The sequence below is a fragment of the Vombatus ursinus genome, unplaced genomic scaffold, assembly GCF_900497805.2.
Source record: "Vombatus ursinus unplaced genomic scaffold, bare-nosed wombat genome assembly UNPS02014816.1, whole genome shotgun sequence".
NCBI classification, from domain to species: Eukaryota; Metazoa; Chordata; class Mammalia; order Diprotodontia; family Vombatidae; genus Vombatus; species Vombatus ursinus.
The window spans coordinates 4,699,142-4,714,342 of record NW_020954594.1 but is presented as its reverse complement, the minus strand read 5'-3'; the positions used below and the strand labels follow the sequence as shown (position 1 = coordinate 4,714,342).

At 39.6% G+C, this 15,201-nt stretch overlaps 1 protein-coding gene across 2 annotated transcripts; it reads left to right on the top strand.

Moving 5' to 3' along the window:
- The first annotated feature begins 10,972 nt into the window (after positions 1–10,972).
- On the top strand, positions 10,973–13,177 carry TMEM136 (transmembrane protein 136). Of its 2 annotated transcripts, XM_027835489.1 has the most exons (3): positions 10,973–11,186; positions 12,639–12,711; positions 13,069–13,177. In XM_027835489.1, exons 1-3 carry the CDS (start codon positions 10,988–10,990, stop codon positions 13,175–13,177), a joined length of 381 nt encoding a protein of 126 aa, XP_027691290.1. In that variant the 5' UTR covers positions 10,973–10,987. The 2 variants fall into 2 exon arrangements, with proteins under 2 accessions (XP_027691290.1, XP_027691289.1); XM_027835488.1 differs by having other exon boundaries at positions 12,639–13,177.
- Positions 13,178–15,201: the final 2,024 nt, after the last annotated feature.

Sequence of the window (15,201 nt, the reverse complement as noted above, 5' to 3'; positions counted from 1 at the left end):
GGGTATATATATATATATATACATATATATATATTCCCACTAAACATATATGTATTTCTTAACTGGATCTGTGATCTTGTAATTTCAGGCACTTCCTCCAGTGGTACAAATAGAAACTCATCCACATCTTTTCATCCTTCATGACTTTTGCCTATGTCCTCTTGCAAATAATTCTAGTATGTTACAGGACTTCCTGTAAGTTTTTTTACATTATGTGGGTAACAGTGTGAGATGTTCACCACATGTGAACATGTGCCGCATGATTAGCCCATTCTTTTAGAATTATACATCTTTTTTGGTGATATTTTTTACTCATTATTTTCCTTCAGTTAATTGTTAGTAGAGGTCTTCTATCCTTTGAAACCAGGCAATGTTATTGTAAGAATATTGGTGTTAAAAAAAATAGGCCTTTGTTTTACAGAGGTTAGGGTCATCCAAATTGCTCCAAAACTTCCTAAGTTGAATCTAACCTATTTTCCTTCTGTTTATCCTAATTCAGTTCACTGTCCATCTGCCCCATCTGTTCAAGATATATGCTCCAATGCACTGGTACTATCGTCTTTTCATGCAAATGTATATTGAAATCTGGAAATAGGTTTCATCTACTCAGTTTTTCCCAGGTGAATAATTCAGCCAAACTCTTTTGGGTGATTACACAACTTATTTAGAAGGGTCTGCAACGTTCTGGGGCTTGAGGCAATCAATTCAATATCATCCATAAATAGGAGCACCTAGAGGACTTTAGTATCTATAGGTAATACCTTTTATGTTTGCATTCTGCTCTGGACATCTTTCAAGACAGTGGCAAGAATCTTTGGCAAGAATATATCAGGGGCAGCTAGGTGGTGCAGTGGATAGAGCACCGGCTCTGGATTCAGGAGGATCAGAGTTCAAATCTGGCCTCAGACACATAACACTTACTAGCTGTGTGACCCTGGGCAAGTCATCTAACCCTATTGCCTAGCCAAAAAAAAAAAAGAAAGAAAAGAAAAAACAAATACGTATATCTCTGTGTCTTATGTTCTGCTTGTTATTAATAATCAGAGGATAATCAAACAAAATTATGCCTGCTATTGCCTATCAAGAATCATTTGTGATTTTAACATATGCATAGGAAAAACCTTGTTGGTGGAGATCATTGAAGGGAGAGTTTTGCTCTCCTGAGTCAAATGCCTTCTTAAAGTCATCGGGCAGAAAGGGCAGTAGAATCTTACATTACCTGTACCTTTTAGTTGTGTGATTGTAGAAAGGTGTTCTGGTATACAATAATATAGTTTGAGAAAATCTACCTATTCCCTTCTCATTTTTTATCAAGGATACCTTCACCCAGTCCTATTAAAAACACGAGAGAGTATAGGAATGAATGGAGCTTTCCTTGAAACGATAAGTAGTATTTATCTAAAAACATCAGCAAGCATTACCTATAATGGGGATAAGTTATAAGCCTTCCCAATAAGATCAGGGAATCAGTACAGCAGAAACTAGGTATAGACCAGCACTTTACACCATATACCAAGATAAGGCCAAAATAGGTACATGACTCAGATATAAAGGATGATACCATAAACAAATTAGGAGAGCAAGGAATAGTTTACCTGTCAGATCTATAGAGAAGGGAAGAACTTACATCCAAACAAGAGACAGAGAGCATTATGAGATATAAAATGGATAGTTTTTATTATATTAAATTAAAAAGGGGTTGTGCAAATAAAACCAATGCAACCAAGATTAGAAGGAAAGCAGAAAACTGGGACACAATTTTTACAGCAAGTGTCTCTGATACAGGCCTCATTTCTCAAATAAATAGAGAACTGAGCTAAATTTATAAGAATACAAGTCATTCCCCAATTGATAAATGGTCAAAGGATATCAACAGGCAGTTTTCAGATGAAGAAATTAAAGCTATCTATAATCATGTAAAAATGCTGTAAATTACTATTGATTAGAGAAATGAAAATTAAAACAACTCTAAAGTACCACCTCAAATTTATCAGATTGACTCTGTTATATTAGTCAATCTAATAAAATAGAAAAGGAAAATGATAAATGTTGGAGGGGATGTGGGAAAATCAGAACACTAACGCACTGTTGGTGGAGTTGTGAACTGACCCAACCATTTTGGAGAACAATTTGGAACTATACCCAAAGGGCAATCAAACTGTGCATGCCTTTTGACAGCAATACCACTACTAGGTCTGTGTCTCAAAGAGATCATAAAAAGGGAAAAGGGCCTACATGTATATTAACAGCAACTCTTTCTGTAGTGGCAAAGAATTGGAAATCAAGGGGATGCCCATCAATTGGGGAATGGCTGATCAAGTCATGGTATATGAATGATGGAATACTATTGTGCTAGAAGAAATGATGAGCAGGCAGACTTCAAAAAACTTGGAAAGACTTACATGAACTGATGCAGAGTGAAATGAGCAGAACCAGGAGAACACTGTATACAGTAACAGCCATATTATAGGATGATTGACTTTGATAGACTTGGCTCTTCACAGCAACACAAGAATCTAAGACAACACCAAAAGATTCATGATGGAAAAAGCTACCTACATCAAGAAAAAGAACTGATGGTGTCTGAACGCAGATTTTCATTTTCTTTATTTTTTCATGATTTTTCCCTTTTCTTCTGATTCTTCTTTCACAACATGACTAATATGGAAATATGTTTTACATGATTGCACATATATAACCTTTATCAAAATAGGGAGAGGGAGAAAATTTGGAACTCAAAATTGCATTAAAAATGAATGTTAAAAAGTGTCTTTACATGTAATTGGAAAAAAACAAAGTACTATTTAAGAGAAAAAATGTTCCAAATTATTAATAATAGAAATGCAAAATAAAGCAATTTTGAGTTTTCATCTAAAAAAAAAGAGGATGCCCTCAATGTGTGTGTAAATTATTTGAATAAAGTTTTCTGTGGACATTAGAAAGTAGACTAGGGTGACTAGCTGTTGATAGTTTCACTTATCTTTTCAGTAATTATAACAACGTGATTTTTTCTCCTAATCGCTTGACATCTTCCCATTTTTCTTGAGAACCAATCACATAATACCCTCAAAATGGTGTTGCTTCCTTTATGGTCCTCTTCTATGTATACTCACCTGATTCAGAAGTCCTCCCTACTTTTGGTTGTTTTTTTAAGTGCTATTTCTACTTCCTTATTCTGTACAGTAGTAATTAAAGGGCTACTAGGTGGCACAGTGAATAGAGCACTGGGCATGGAGTCATAAAGACCTAAGTTCAAATCCAGCCTCAGATCCTTACTAGCTGTGTAACCCTGGGTAAGTCACACAACACTTTTTGCCTTGGTTTCCTCATCCATAAAATAACCTGGAGAAGGAAATGGCAAATCACTCCAGTATCTTTGCCAAGAAAACCCCAAATGTGGTTGAGAAGAATCAGACAAGACTGAACAACAGTAATCGTAATGTCAGAGTCTAAATGTTTTAGAAATCTTAACAGATCTTTTCCATTTTTCATCTATTTCATCCTTAAATACAATTGGGATGATATAACTTAATTGTGGACTCAAACTTTCTGTGGACTCAGCTTTCCCTCCAATACTTTATGCTTTAAATGGGTGTTGCCCTTGCTGACATATTTGGTACAGAGACTGTTTAATGGCTGAGGCATTTTGGACCTCTCATTGGGACAAGTGTGACATCAGTTAAACTTCCAAAGTTATTGTGACAGGTCATGTCAATATCTTTCCTTTTATCTCTTTCCCATTTTTTTGGTGTTAGCAGTATGTTTAAATAGGTCATCTTGGAAGCTCTGCAATGTGTCAATTAATTGGACAGCAAATTATTATTGTTATTCTTTTTTCTAATTTGGTGTTAATTTTGATCTTTTCTCTAACAAGTTGATAATATAACCATACACAAATAGCAGGTTTGGAAATGAATCCCACATGGCAATCAGTTGTTTCTTATCTGTTAAGACAAAGTCAATTTCTTTTTTCTTTGTGTGATGTTGTTTCATGTTCAGCATGTCTGATACCTTTCTACTTTTTTTTTTTTTTGAAGAAAAAAAACTACTTATGATTAGATAGGTGAGAGGCTTTTGTGTGGTCTACAAACCTTTGGCTTCTTTCATTTATTGATCTTGCACCATGTTTTCCTCCCCTATGCACATCTTTGCATTAAAGTCATCAGGTATTAAAGTATGTGTTGATTTAATTTGGAGGGTCTATTAATCCAATCCAGCAAGCATTTATTAAGTGATTACTATATACAAGGCATTATTCTAGGTTTGGGGGATTTTGGACAATGAAAAAATCATTCCTGTCATCAAATGGCTTTATTAACTGGAGCTTATCAAATTCTTCTAGAATTTTTCTACCTCTTCATCTTTTGCCATAGATATTGGCACAAAGTGTCTGGTATTTTCATGGTAGAAGTTTTACTTATGCTTATCATAAACACAAAATTTGAGATAACCTGTCCAAGTGCAATATAAAGTAGCTGCTTTTGGACACATGATGAAAATATCTCTGTCAATTCCTTTATAACTAAAATGGGATTCCTGAGGGTCTTATGACTTTTGGTTTTACAGGTACTGTGAAAATTGTGCATGATCCTGCCTAATGTATCAAGATTTGGAACCTAGTTTAGGGGAGTTTTGAAATTTGATAATCTAGTCATACTGAAACCACAGCCAACTCCTACAGTAGCAACAACAGCCCTAAACTCACAGGATTTAGAGCTGGAAATTATCTCATAGCCCAACCCTCTTATCTTACAGACAACGAAACTAAAGCCTGTAGAGGTTAAATGAGACACTGAGATCACACAAATGGTAAGTGGCAGAATTGGAGTAGGAAACAAGTAAATTTTATTCCAGATTCAGTACTCTGTCTTCTCACCACCCTGAAGATCTTTGAAAGCAGTGATGGAGGCAGGAAGGAAGGAAAGTTTTCCACTTCTACTCTCTTAATCCTGGTTTTCTACTAAAAAAAGAAAAGATAGTATTTAAATATGTGTATACCTCTCTGTCAGTATCTGTATCTAAACAGATGAGGATAGATCTAGATATCTATGTAGTGATACTGGTGGAATCATAGGTTCAGTCTCTATCCTCTCTTCCCATAGATTCCCCATTGAAATTACACCTTTGATTTCTTACTGTTCTTTTACTATCATTAATTAGATAATAGACAAATCAACATAGCAAAAAAATTATATATGATATAGATTTGGATATATGATATAGACAGATATCTATACATATGCATGTATATATCTATATATATATAAATTCAATCCCTATCCTCTCTTCCGATAGATTCCCTATTGAAATTACACCTTTGTTTCAAGACCTACTGCTCTTTTGCTATCATTAACTGGATAACATACAAATCAATATAGCAAAAAAAGTATATAAATATATATATAAAGTGAGTACTATACCTAAAGTTAAAGATCTATATATATTATTATATTATATATGAATAACATACAAATTAATATAGCAAAAATGTATCTCTATCTCTGTCTCTATGTTCCACCCTTAGCTTATCTTCCCATAGATTTCCCATTGAGGTTACCCCTTTGTCTCCCTGTTCTTCTTTTAATATCATTAAGTGGATAATACACAAATCAATATAGCAAAAGAAAGTATATATGTATATATAGACATATAATCTAAAGATAAAGATCTCTCTATTAAAAGGATAACATATAAGTCAATATAGCAAAAGTGTGTATAACACAAATATCCATCTATATCTATAGATGTATGTATGTATGTATGTATCTTCAGCACCTAATCTCTCTTCCCATAGATTCTCCATTGAGCATACATTTTTTGCCTCCCTGTTGTTCTTTTAATATCATTAAATGGATAACATACAAATCAATATTGCAAAAAAAGTATGTGTATATGTGTGTGTATCTATCTAGACATATAAATGTCTATGGATAAATCCCTATACATATCAACATATATACCTATGTATAAATATACACAATATCTTAAGATATCTACATGGATCTATAGGTCTATATCTATATAGATAGATCTCTATAGATCGATATCTATATATATCTATATGTTTATATAGATCTACAGATATCTATACAACATAACAACAATAAGCACACACTTTTTTTCCTATATTGATCTAAAGGTTATCCATTTAATGTTATTAAGATCAGCAAGGAAACAAAGGAATAACCTCAACGGGGAATTTATGGGAAGACAGGATAGGGACCGAACTTGTTATTTCACTGGTATACTGAACACTCATGTGAAAAGATAGCACCTTGTTTGAAACTTAAGTCTTAGAAAGTGTACCCTAGAGCACTGAGAAGTGGATTAACTCGCCCCCAATCACACAGCCAGGCTGTTTCAAAGGCAGGACTTTAAGCTAACTTCAAACTGCTTCTAAGGGTGGTTCTCTAACTAACCCAGCCTCCTGCCTTTCAGCGTGGGGGAACATCCACAGAAATAGCAGAGCCAAAGAAAACGTAGTTGGATGGGCTACGTTGGCAGAGGGCGCATATAGGATCTATTTACATGGACCCTTCCCAGGACCGCATCAAAGCAGAGGGGGCGCGGAGCCCAGGCTGGCCTAGCTTGGGAAATCAAGCACAAGGAGGCTCTGGTTCGTTCAGCCCTCAGGGGCAGATTTCACTCCAAGCTCCGCCCTGCCTACGCTGGGGGTCGCGCAGGCCCCCTCCTAGGGGTCCTCCTCCTCCAGCCCGGCTCGGGCTCTGCGCTCTGTCCTCCCCGCCACCAGGTGCCCCCAGACCCCCAACTCCTCCTCGATCGCCCGCCTCGCTGTTTCCTGTTGCCTGAATCCGGGCCTGAGCGCTCGGGCTCCCAGGCGCTCGCGGCAGCAGCAGCAGCAGCAGCAGCAGCATCCGCAGCATCCGCAGCAGCATCCGCAGCATCCAGAGCATCCATAGCGGCGGCAGCAGCGACATCCTTGCTGCTCTTCCGCGCCCGCCCCTGCCCGGCCCCGCTCGGCTCTCACCTGCAGGTACCCGCGCGGCGCGAATCCTCGCCCCAATCCCCACTCCCCCGCACACCAGAGCGCCCCGGGTTGCGGTCAGTGGAAGAGGGAGGGAGAGGCAGCCCGCTCCCCCGTCCCCATTCTCCTGCTCTCCCCTCCCGGGCCCCATCCTAGGCCACCGCCCTCTCCGCCTGCCCCTGCTCCCATTCTGTTCCTATTCCTCTCATGCTTCTCCTGGAATTCCGACCCTAGCTCCTAAAATTCTGCATCCTATGCCTTGCACTCTGCACTTACCCACTCCTCGCACTAAAATTCTGGCCCCTGCATATGATGTGTACACCATCATAATTAACACTGATAGAGTGCTTTGAGGTTTGCAGAGCACTTTATACATACATATGATCCTCACAAGGACTCTGGTGCTATTTTTATCCCTATTTTATAGATGAGGAAAACAGATGCCAAGAGAGGTTAAGTGATTTGCTTTTTGTCACTCAGACAAATAAGTATCCAAGGCAGGATTCAGACTCAGGTTCTCCTGACTTTAAATCTAGCACCCTATTCCTTCACCACCTAACAGTCTCACCCCAGTCCTAGCACTCTGCACCTCCATCCTTGAACTCTACACCTTATGCCTGTCATCCTGCTCTTCTTCCTGCCCAACGCTTCCTTGGGGTGCTGTTTGTTGGCCTAAATTCCAGCCCTCAGGAGGGTAAGTCAGTAGCAGATCCTACTTTCCTTGATCTTCCCTAACTGAAAATGTCAGTGTCAGTCACACCTGGGTGGTGTGATTAGTGGCTGACTTGGATTCCCTAGACCTCTTAAACTTAAGAGCAGGTCAGAGTGTGAAAAGAGATCCCGGGTGCCTTCAGTGACTGCCTTTAGGCTTAAGAAGAAAGTATCTGTATTGGGATGGGAGGGTGGGGTTGGGCTATATTTTGCCCCTCCACACTCCCCTCCCAAATTTGACTGTTGGTGAGCATCTCTCATTGACAAACCTGTCTTTAGTTGGCTATCCATTTATTTATTTAGGCTTAGTATTTGCAAGTGGGTTAGTGTGTACATGCTGTCAGGGAATTAGGATCTCAAATAAGAAAATGGCTCTATAAATACCAAGTATTATGAGCGTGTCTAAAGAAGCTGATCCGCCTTGCACTAGCTATTGACCTTTAGGAGGGAGGATGGGTGAGTGCTTGCTTTCTTTTCATTACAGGTGTCCTGAAACACTGTTTTAATTCTGTTTTCTGAAAATTGACTGTTTTCCTACAGATTTTATCCAGAAGTATAGCATGTTAGAACTATAAGGGACCTTTGAGATGGGTTCATACAGTTTAGAGCTGAAAGGTACTTTCTTTTGTTTGTTTGGTTTTTTTAGGCAATTGGGGTTAAGTGACTTGCCCAGGGTCACACAGCTAGTAAGTGTCAAGTGTTTGGTCTGAGGCCGAATTTGAACTCAGGTCCTTCTGACTTCAGGACTGGTGCTCTATCCACTGCACCATCTAGCTGCCCCAAATATTTTCACTTTTTTTTTTGGTGACGCAATCGGGGTTAAGTGACTTGCCCAGGGTCATGCAGCTAGTAAGTGTTAAGTGTCTGAGGTCGGATTTGAACTCAGGTCCTCCTGACTCTAAGGCCAGAGCTCTATCCACTGTGCCACCTAGCTGCCCCTGAAAGGTACTCTTGATGTCACCTAATTCAACCCCCTCATTTATAGGTAAGGAAGCCAAGAGAGGTTAATTATTTGGTCCAACTCCCTAATTTTCCAGATGAGGAAGGTACACAGCTTTAGGCAAGTCTTTAACCTTCTGGGTCTGTTTTCTCAGGTAAAAAATTAGACAGTTCAACTATATGATTAACCTCACTGGGCCTCAGTTTCCTTATCTGTAAAATGAGAGGGTTTGAACTAGATGACTTCAAAGGTTTCTTCTACCTTTAAATCCTATCTAAACCTTTGGTGGCAGACTAGAACCCACGTGTACTGACTGTCTCCTTAAGTGTTGTAGACATCAAACCACATCTCCTTGAATGAAATCTGAATGATGAAAGCGTGATAGGATGTGGTCAGGTCAAAGTCTTTATTTGAATATATTTTGGTGAGTGGTTTATGAGTTAAGGGGAAAAGAATCCTGCTGTATTGTAATTCTGGGGGTCATAGGCACTATTCCACCTGTCAGAATGAAATTAACAAACTGTTTATAATGGTACAGAAAATTCCCATTGAGATGAGAGGGAGACATGAGATGTTTTTGGACTTGTTTGTACTTATAGGGAAGCACTTCATGAATGTTAATAATAATGAAGTTATTTGCATAGTTTCATCTTGAATGACAAATTCATCCAGCTACAGTTTTTCTAATCCCAACTGGGGCAAATTCCTGAGTGAAACTTTCTGTCTTTGTTTAGTTTTTCCAAAAATGACTTTTTAAGTTACTTCCACAGGAAAACTAAAATTTCTTCCTTCCTTTTATTATCCTTTTTCTCCCCTTTTAATAAAGGTTTGGATAGAATTCAGAATTGATTACAACTCTGGCTAGATTGTTGCTTTTCTTCATTGCAGAACATCTGTGAAATTATTACTCTAACTTGATTTAAGGTTGTCCCTACATTTTGATTTTTATTCCAAGGCCCTGATAAGCATGTGGCTTAAAACCTAACCTTGGAAATCTAACCTTGGATGTGTGTGGTGTCAGATTAAAATTGTCAGGTCTCATGTGACTTCCCTCAGTGACAACAAACAAAAGCAATTCCTTTTTTAAAACATGTTTTGTTGATAATCTTAAAACAAACAAACAAATAAAACTTCCTAGTGATATTCTTTCTCCCCTTTCCATCCCAGAACCTTCTGTAACAAGCTAGTATACACTTTGGCCACGTGTGAAAAGCCTCATTTAATCAACCAGTTCTTCAGTCAGCAAGCATTTATTAAGCACCTGAGATCAAATCCAGTCTCAGACACTTACTATCTGTGTGACCCTGGCCAAGTCACTTAACTATGTTTGCTTCAGTTTCCTTATCTGTAAAATGAGCAGGGGAAGGAAATGGCAAACCATCCTAGTATCTTTGCCAAGAAAACCCCAAATGGGATCACAAAAGAGTCGGGCAGGACTGAAAAACTACTAGACAATAATAACAAAGGAAGCATTTTCTAACAATCCCAGTCATCTGAAAATGGGATGAGCAGCTTTGTGTGATGATGAATTACACCATCACAAGTGGCTTATAGGATTTAGAGCTAGAAGAGGCCTTGGAAGCAATCTAGTTTAACACCCTTACTACAAAACAAACAAACAAAATGGGGTCAAGCATTGTACCGGGTACAGGAGATACAAAGACAAAAACAATAGTAGCTTTTAAGGATACTGTAGTCTATTGGGGAGACAACATGTACATGTAGAAGTATATAGAGAATAAAGAAAATATATGTGTACATATATGTATATGTATGTGAAGGAATTAATCTGCAGAAAAATGAGAGACCTGCTTCACTCAAGTCACAATTGTTCAGAGTTTTGTGGTTGCAATTCTTCTAGTTTCTCTCAGGAAAAAGATTTCACTGAGGTTTTTGAAATGCAAACTCATTTTCTTCACATGTATGCTATTAAATCTGCTCTGCCATAGAGGAGTTAATACAGAGAGAAGTAAAGTGACTTCCCGGAAGCCACAGGGTAAGTCAACAGTAGAACTGATGACATTCATAGTCATTGAGCATAAAAGCATGCCAGGTATATACTGAGTACAGAATCTGGCTCCTGAGGACCTTTCTGCAGCTCACTTTAGAGCATGCTATCTTGAGGTAAGATGTGGTCAGGAGGAGTTCCATCTATATTTGAATAGAAAATTTGTGGCCATGTAGGTTAGGAAGAAGAGTCAGGGTGAGTTCAAGTTACTTATGTGCCTGTGGGTTTGTGGTTTTATAGCACTCTGCATTGGAGATGAAGATGCATGCATACAAAAACCATGACTTGCCGTCTTAGGGTGAGTTCCCCTTGATGTGTCTGTTTTTGGTTTTTCTGCAACAGGATGGCAGCTGCTTTGTGTCTGCAGGTTCTGTGCAGCCTGTGTGGTTGGCTGTCACTTTACCTCTCCTTCTGCCGCTTGAATAAGCATCGGAGCTATGAATGGAGCTGCAGACTGGTTACCTTTACACATGGAGTCCTTTCCATAGGCCTCTCTGCTTATATTGGATTTATTGATGGTCCCTGGCCTTTTACTCACCCAGGTGAGTGTCAGGAATTTTTCCTTGGGATTTATGGTCTGGGGAGATGCCTTGGAAGAAAGGGAATTTTCTATAGAATTGGTATAGCATTGAAAGATGATTCCCATTAGGATGACTGTTGAAACACTAATCTATCCCCTGTACTGTTTACTTTTATTGCTTTCTCTGTTCACGTACTTAGCCAGAAATCCCAATTTCCTAGTGCCTCAGCCCTGAGCAGGCCCTGGGGAATCTATGTCATGCTATTTAGATATTTTTCACTAAGTATCCCATCAGAGTAGATATTGGCGAGAATAGAGTTCACAAAAGCTTTTTTCTCCTCCTCACTGGTTAACATTTCTCAGCCATTGATTCTGTAAAGTTCCCTATTGAACTCCTGAGTTTATTCCCCAGTTTTCATTCCTAGAAGAAAGCAACCTTCAAAAATATTCATGTGTATTAAGTATGTTAGTTCTGCAGTCCCTTTTTCACAGGTATACTGGTATATGTGTGTGTGTTCAGTTGTTTTTCAGTTGTGTTACACTCTCTATGACCTCATTTGGGGTTTTCCTGGCAAAGATACTAGAGTGATTTGCCATTTCCTTCTCCAGCTCATTATTATAGATGAGGAAAATGAGGCAAACCGGGTAAAGTGACTTGCCCAGGGTCATACGGCAAAGAAGTGTTTGAGGCCAGATTTGAACTCAGGAAGAAGAGTCTTCCTGACTCCAGGCCCAGCACACCATCCAGTCTGCCACCTAGCAGCCCAGGGACACTGGTAACATGCTGCAGTGACTGTAATCTACTTTGAGCATAGGAACAGGACTACTATCTGTTTTCTATTAAAACATTAGGATGAGAAATAAATTTGATGTCCAGGGAAGAATATAATGAGAATATGAGGGAAAATTCATCTTTGACTGAGGAATGCAATCAGGAGATTTTAATCTAAATGACTACATACCTGAATTGGTTTTACATGATTTCTTAATGAGGATATCTTTTATAGACTTTTTTGGCTCTCAAAGCTTAAGTTTATACAGTGCTGAAAAGTTTGCAAAGTGCCTTCAATACAATAAGGTACCATTGTTATCCCCGTGTTGCAGATGAGGAAACTGAGGGTCAGAGAGATTAAGTGACTTTCTCAGTATTACACAGTTAGTATCTGAGGAAGGACTTGAACCCAGGTCTTCCTGTTTCCAAATTCAGAGTTCTGTCTTTAACACCAGGTGTCCTGGTTCAGTTCTAATTGATGGGAAATGAATCTCTTAGGTTCTAAAAAACATAATTTGGTGTACAGCTTATCCCGAGAGGCTAATCTATTATCAGAAAGCATGGATTAAATGTAACAAAGAATTGTACTTGCCATTATTCTGGCTTCAACTGAGGTTACAGAAATTTGGGCGATGGCTCTGGATCTCTGGGCAAGGTAGCTTGGTTTGTCATTCAATTTCATCCTCTTTTGGTTTATTTCAGGATTACCCAATACTCCTCTTCAAGTACATGTTCTGTGTCTCACCCTTGGCTACTTCATCTTTGATCTTGGCTGGTGTGTCTACTTCCAGACAGAGGGGGCTCTGATGTTGGCTCACCACACACTGAGTATCTTGGGCATCATCATGGCCCTTGTTCTTGGGGAGTCAGGCACCGAGGTCAATGCTGTTCTCTTTGGCAGTGAGATCACTAACCCATTGCTACAGATTCGATGGTTCCTCCGGGAGACAGGGCGCTACCACAGTTTCACAGGGGATGTGGTAGATCTTCTCTTTGTGGCTCTGTTCACAGGAGTGAGGATCGGCGTTGGTGCATGGCTTCTTTTCTGTGAAATGGCCTCACCTAAGCCCAAATGGTTTGTGAAGGCCGGTGGAGTGGCTATGTATGCTGTGTCCTGGTGTTTCATGTTCAGCATTTGGCGCTTTGCCTGGAAGAAGAGTGTCAAGAAATACCATGCTTGGCGTAGTGGGCGAGGCGAGGACCGACAACTGAAAAAGAATGGACATCTCAAAGTGCATTAACCAGGGCTTGTAACTTGCTATGAATAGAGATAGGCACCTCACCCTCTTGAAAGGGTAGGCTTGGGAATCATGTTGAGGGTTTGTCTATTGTGGAATGGGATGCTCATAGCAAACTTAGGAGAGTTTTTTTTTTTTTAAGGGCTTAATTCGTTCAGGGAATGTATTCAGTTCTAGAGCACAAACATAAATATCAGTATTGAGTACTAACTTTTGCACTGGCACACTTGAAGCAACTGAGACTACATTGCAGGAAATCTGAGGACTTGAGTCAAGTCAGAACTGTGTGGAAAGCTCTGCTGGGATCCCATGTCTTTGGGCAGCTTGGAAAGGCCATTGAAGTGAATTGTTTTGCCCTTGTTACCATGAGAAGAGTGACTCCTTCCATCTATTTATTACCTAATGTAATTACATTCCTCACCTGGTCTGTGCCACCACTGATAGAGGGAATTTGGTGGAAGCATCATTGGCATTTTCAGTAATGGATTATGGAGACCAAACTTACTCTCTGCCTTAACAGTAGATAATCCTTGAAGATCAGAGGGGTATAGGGGAAGGAACACACACACTTGCAGTCTCACCTAGACCAATTCTATAGCTAACAGGCTTCAGACTCTTCTAGGCAAGCTGCAGTGCAGAGAAATTTATAGGGTCCTATTGAACAGGTTCTGTTATACCAAGAAAACTGTATTCCACTTCTCAGGGGCTTTTAGTATATTAATCTCTTGGGCTTGAGAGGCTGTGACTGGATTCCATGGGGATTTACTATATGAATTCCACTGGGCTAGAGATGGCAGTTCAGGTTTCAGCTCAACTGTAAGCACTGTAAAAGACAACCAAAGATGAGTAAATTGTTGTGCTGGCCCCAGGGCAGTGAGGCTGCATTTTTCTTCTCTCTCATCTATTACTTTCTGTCTCCTCATAATACCTTTACTCCTCTAGTTGTTAAAAACATGCCACAAGATGTGAGTATTCATATCATATAGCCAATCCTGAAAGAACAATAGCCCCCATATAAATCAAGCCTGACCCCTGCCCTCAAACAGAGAAAGGGGTCAGGAATCACAGTTTTCTGGTTTCCATGTCCAACACCGACAGTAACTTGGTGGATGATAGAGATGTTGAATCACTTGGTCTAACGGGAAAAGCACTGGATCTCCATATAGAATACCCGGTTCAAATTCTTGCTCTGTCATGTACTACCCATGCGACTTTGGGCAAGTCACTTAAGCTCTCTAGGGTTCAGGTTCCTTATCTACAAAATGAGGGGGCGGGTTAGATTAGATGATCTCTTGAGACTGATCCTGTAAGATCAGTTAAGATCTTGCTGCAGTTTGCCCCTCTGTAAGGATGGTAACATCTGTTTCACCGAGGGTATTGTGAGCTATTTTGGATGTCTGTAATGAAAAATATTTACAGAAGGCAGAAGTGGCATCTATTTATTTATTTGGATACATCAGTGGTTGGTTAGAGTACAGTGCTATTGAAACTTAGGTCAAAGGCAATCACCATACAGATTAAAGAAGTTCACTCTGTCCCACATCCAGAGACAACCCTGACTTCATCCAGTTGGTACAAAAAAGGATGCCTTTGGTCACAGAAGGAATCAGGCATGGGAATCATCTTGGAAAAAACAACACAATTCATCTTTCCTATTATTGGCAGGTCCATAGCATTGTCCTTATGTGAGAAGCACAGGACATTACTCTTATTTGGTTCGAGAAGCATTTCTTGCTGGGCATTGAAATAATCTCCTAACACCCATCATCTCCATCTACTTGTATCACCATATCCATGGAAAGCTAGTAAGTTACACTTGAACACCATCTGGGTATCTAAGGAATGCTGATTTCAGCAAAAGCTTATGGTGAGGAGTGTGGCTTGGCACATGGACTCCAAAGAAAACTGGCCTTTGGATTTTGGCACAGTGAAATCTCTGTAGTAGCCAAGCGAATGCTCCTGGTATTACAGCACATTCCTTTCCCCTTCCCCCTGACAAGTGGATGGGGGAATCTTGCTATTTGTGT